General features: G+C 46.2%; 1 protein-coding gene across 1 annotated transcript in view; it reads right to left on the bottom strand.

Annotated features, from left to right (window-relative positions):
• The window catches only part of IL1R2 (interleukin 1 receptor type 2), an 18,842-nt gene that overhangs the window by 3,934 nt on the left and 11,526 nt on the right, over positions 1–3,382 (bottom strand). The window contains exons 7-8 of the mRNA XM_009276167.1: positions 2,798–2,863; positions 1,414–1,549 (exon numbers count right to left, since the gene is read on the bottom strand). Of these exons, the coding sequence (XP_009274442.1) occupies positions 1,414–1,549; positions 2,798–2,863 (202 nt within the window). The remainder of the gene's footprint in view (positions 1–1,413; positions 1,550–2,797; positions 2,864–3,382) is intronic.

Raw genomic sequence — 3,382 nt, forward strand, 5'->3', positions numbered from 1 at the left:
TCATGAGACCCCACCTGGAGTGCTGCGTTCATCTCTGGGTCCCCCAACATAAGAAGGACATGGACCTGTTGGAGCGGGTCCAGAGGAGGGCCATGAAAATGATCAGAGGGATGGAACACCTCTCCTATAAAGACAGGCTGAGAGAGTGGGGCTTGTTCAGCCTGGAGAAGACTCCGGGGAGACCTTATTACAGCCTTCCACTACCTGAAGGGGGCCTACAAGAAAGCTGGAGAGGGACTTTTTACAAGGGCATGTAGTGATAGGACAAGGGGTAATGGCTTTATACTGAAAGAGGGTAGATTTAGATTAGATATAAGGAAGAAATTCTTCACTATGAGGGTGGTGAGGCACTGGAATAGGTTGCCCAGGGAAGTTGTGGATGCCCCATCCCTGGAAGTGTTCAAGGCCAGGTTGGATGGGGCTCTGAGCAACCTGGTCTAGTGGAAGGTGTCCGGACCCATGACAGCGGGGTTGGAACTAGATGATCTTTAAGGTCTCTTCCAACCCAAACCATTCTATGGTTCTATGATTCTGTGATCTTTTCCCTCCTTTCCTAGCAGTAAAAGCCTTGAGGCATGCAGCTATGAGGCAGCTGAGAAAAGGCTCCACAAGATTGGGAGAGACAATGGATCAGAGCAAGAGGATGTGGGACATCCTGCTTCTCCCTCCCACCAGCATCCCCCCCAGTGCTTCCCTGGCGCCAGCTCTAGCACTCACTGGGCGTCTCTGTGAGTCAGTTTAACTCACTAATATGGAAAAGAACAAGCCTAAGGGGAAAAACAATTATATTTAAAAAAATAAAAATAAAAACCACTGGATAGTTTTCTGTTGTCTTAGTGTGTTCAGAGAACTTCATGAATGACAGGGAGAGGATGTTGCCGTGTCAACTGGCAACGGGAAGGAGAGAGATAAGAGAAGCTCTGGGAAGGATCAAGTCCCATTGCTTTCCACTGCAGTCAGCTCTTACATCAGCTCAGCTGCCCATGAAAACGTGCTTCAAGTTTAAGCCTAGATAAAGAATTGATTTCACCCTGCCTGGGTTGGGTTTGGGTTTTTTTTTGCTTGCGTGCCTGGGTTTTTTTCTCAGCTCTCACCTTCACTTCAGATCTGTCCATAAGCTCTGGGAAGGATCAAGTCCCATTGCTTTCCACTGCAGTCAGCTCTTACATCAGCTCAGCTGCCCATGAAAACGTGCTTCAAGTTTAAGCCTAGATAAAGAATTGATTTCACCCTGCCTGGGTTGGGTTTGGGTTTTTTTTTGCTTGCGTGCCTGGGTTTTTTTCTCAGCTCTCACCTTCACTTCAGATCTGTCCATATCCCATTTCATTACCTGGCATTCAGCTGCACTGAGAGCCTCTGTAACACTGCAGGTTAAAACAACAAGCACAAGGAAATACTTTCAGCCAGACTTACTGTCGTTCTCCCTCTGTAACTCTGCTTTGCTTGTAAACCACGTCCACGGTGGTGTCATTTGCTAGCCATTCCACATCGGTATGGACGTGGCTGCTTGGTCCAACTAACACTTTGCATGGGAGAGTCATCTTGGAGCCTGTTGGTAAAAGAAAGATTAAAAAACCATTTGGATACATATGAAGAACTACTCTTTCTCTTGGTGAAAACCAACATCTCCAGTGGGAGATCAAGTTCCCACACACGTCAAGCACCACTACCTTCAAAACTGAAGCTAAGCCCCAGATTGCTTTTGATCCCCTACTCCTTGGCAGCAAGACCCTTCAGTTTGGCAGTCCTTTCTGCTGCTGACCAAATTATTTTCCCATTGCAACAGTTAGCAACTCTTGTACTAGACACACTCCTCAGGAGGCAAAGCTGTGTTCTTGTGGCCTCGCTCCTTCTCATGTACTGCAGCCCAAAGGGCACGCTGTGATTTACCACTCCGGAGCAACTGCATTAACCAACAGTGTAGCTTCACTCAGAGGTGCTGTGGGCAAGGGCATTCAGCTCAAGGTGGGAGCTCCAGAGATAAAGTGATCGTGCAAAAATTCAGAAATTTTGCTGTAATTATTGTAACTCAGAGCTAAGGATAAAGAGCCTTCAGACTGGTGCGTATCTATATGATATGGAAAACACAGGGCTCAAAAATGCATATGATTTTATTATTCTATCTGTGCAGATGGTGATAAACGGGATATAAAACACTCCATGGAGCTAGATAGGCAAAAAAATGACTTGGTAGTCCTACGCTGATGGAAAGAAAAGTGGCAAGGGAAAACTAAGACATCATAGGACACAGCTGTGTGTATAGTACCCAAGTTAAAAAAGCTTAGTGTATACCTGGCGTTTTCTGAGAAGAGGAAATGCAGCAGAAATTTGTTGTCACAATATAATCTTCAAAGAAAAATTGAGATCCTATCAAGGTACTTTCTAACTAACAACTGTCTAGTTCAAACAGTAAAAAGCAATGAAAAAATGTCTCCTCCCAAAAGAGCTAGCCGGCTCATTCAAAGCCACCGGATAACCTAGACCAATTTGAGGGAAGATTGAAAACGAATAGTTCTTAGTGGAGGGGGACTCTGAGCAGCTGATCTAAGGGTGCAAACGTGCTTTTCTCGCTTTGTTAGTGGCTAAAATCTACAGCATTTCTACAGCTCCTCCTACATGGAAGACAGCATCTAGTTGTAGACAGTAAGATGCAAAAACTACTTCCAGCACCAACCCTCAGCTAACATAATCGAGATCAAAAGAGCTACAACAATTTGTGCCAACAAATTACACCAGAAGAGGACCTGCTCTAATTTTTGCCTGATTAGATGTTTCCAGAAATAATGTTGGGCCATACCGAGAGCAGCTGATGTCGTCTTTTGTGTTGGATACACAATTATTGGGGTAATTCTCTTTTCTTGTTCTGGAGAGAGAAAGAGGGCAGAGAGTCAGTGCTACCACAACAGAAAATTTGGGCATTGCCCCAGAACTATAGATGGGAATGTGCCACTTTGCTCCACATCTTTCATCTCCCAGGAAAGCATTTGATTATTAAGCCCACTGGCAAAGAGAGACATTCCAATTTCAGGCCCAGAGACCGGTGTTTGTGGAGATAGACAGGATCAAGCTCACATCTTGAGCCTGAAAGCTGCGCCATGAGGAACTGATGGCAGATAAGTGAGTGTCTTTCGGAAGCAACAGTAACATTAGGCACTAAGCACGGTCCTTTCTATGAGCACTGAGTGCCGAGATCCTTGCACACCCATTTCATACTTGCAAAAACAGAAAAGCCACAAGCGTAAGCAGAGAACGGACGCGCGCGTGGCCGAAAAGTACACCTTCAGCCCTCCCACACCCGCGAGGCGTTCGTCTTTCAGAAGTCACTTCCACAGCGGGCACCGGTGCCCAGCCGGAGGGGGCAGCGCCCTCAGGCCGCCTTCCT

Source organism: Aptenodytes forsteri, unplaced genomic scaffold (genome assembly GCF_000699145.1).
Source record: "Aptenodytes forsteri isolate BGI_AS27 unplaced genomic scaffold, ASM69914v1 Scaffold96, whole genome shotgun sequence".
Lineage (NCBI taxonomy): Eukaryota > Metazoa > Chordata > Aves > Sphenisciformes > Spheniscidae > Aptenodytes > Aptenodytes forsteri.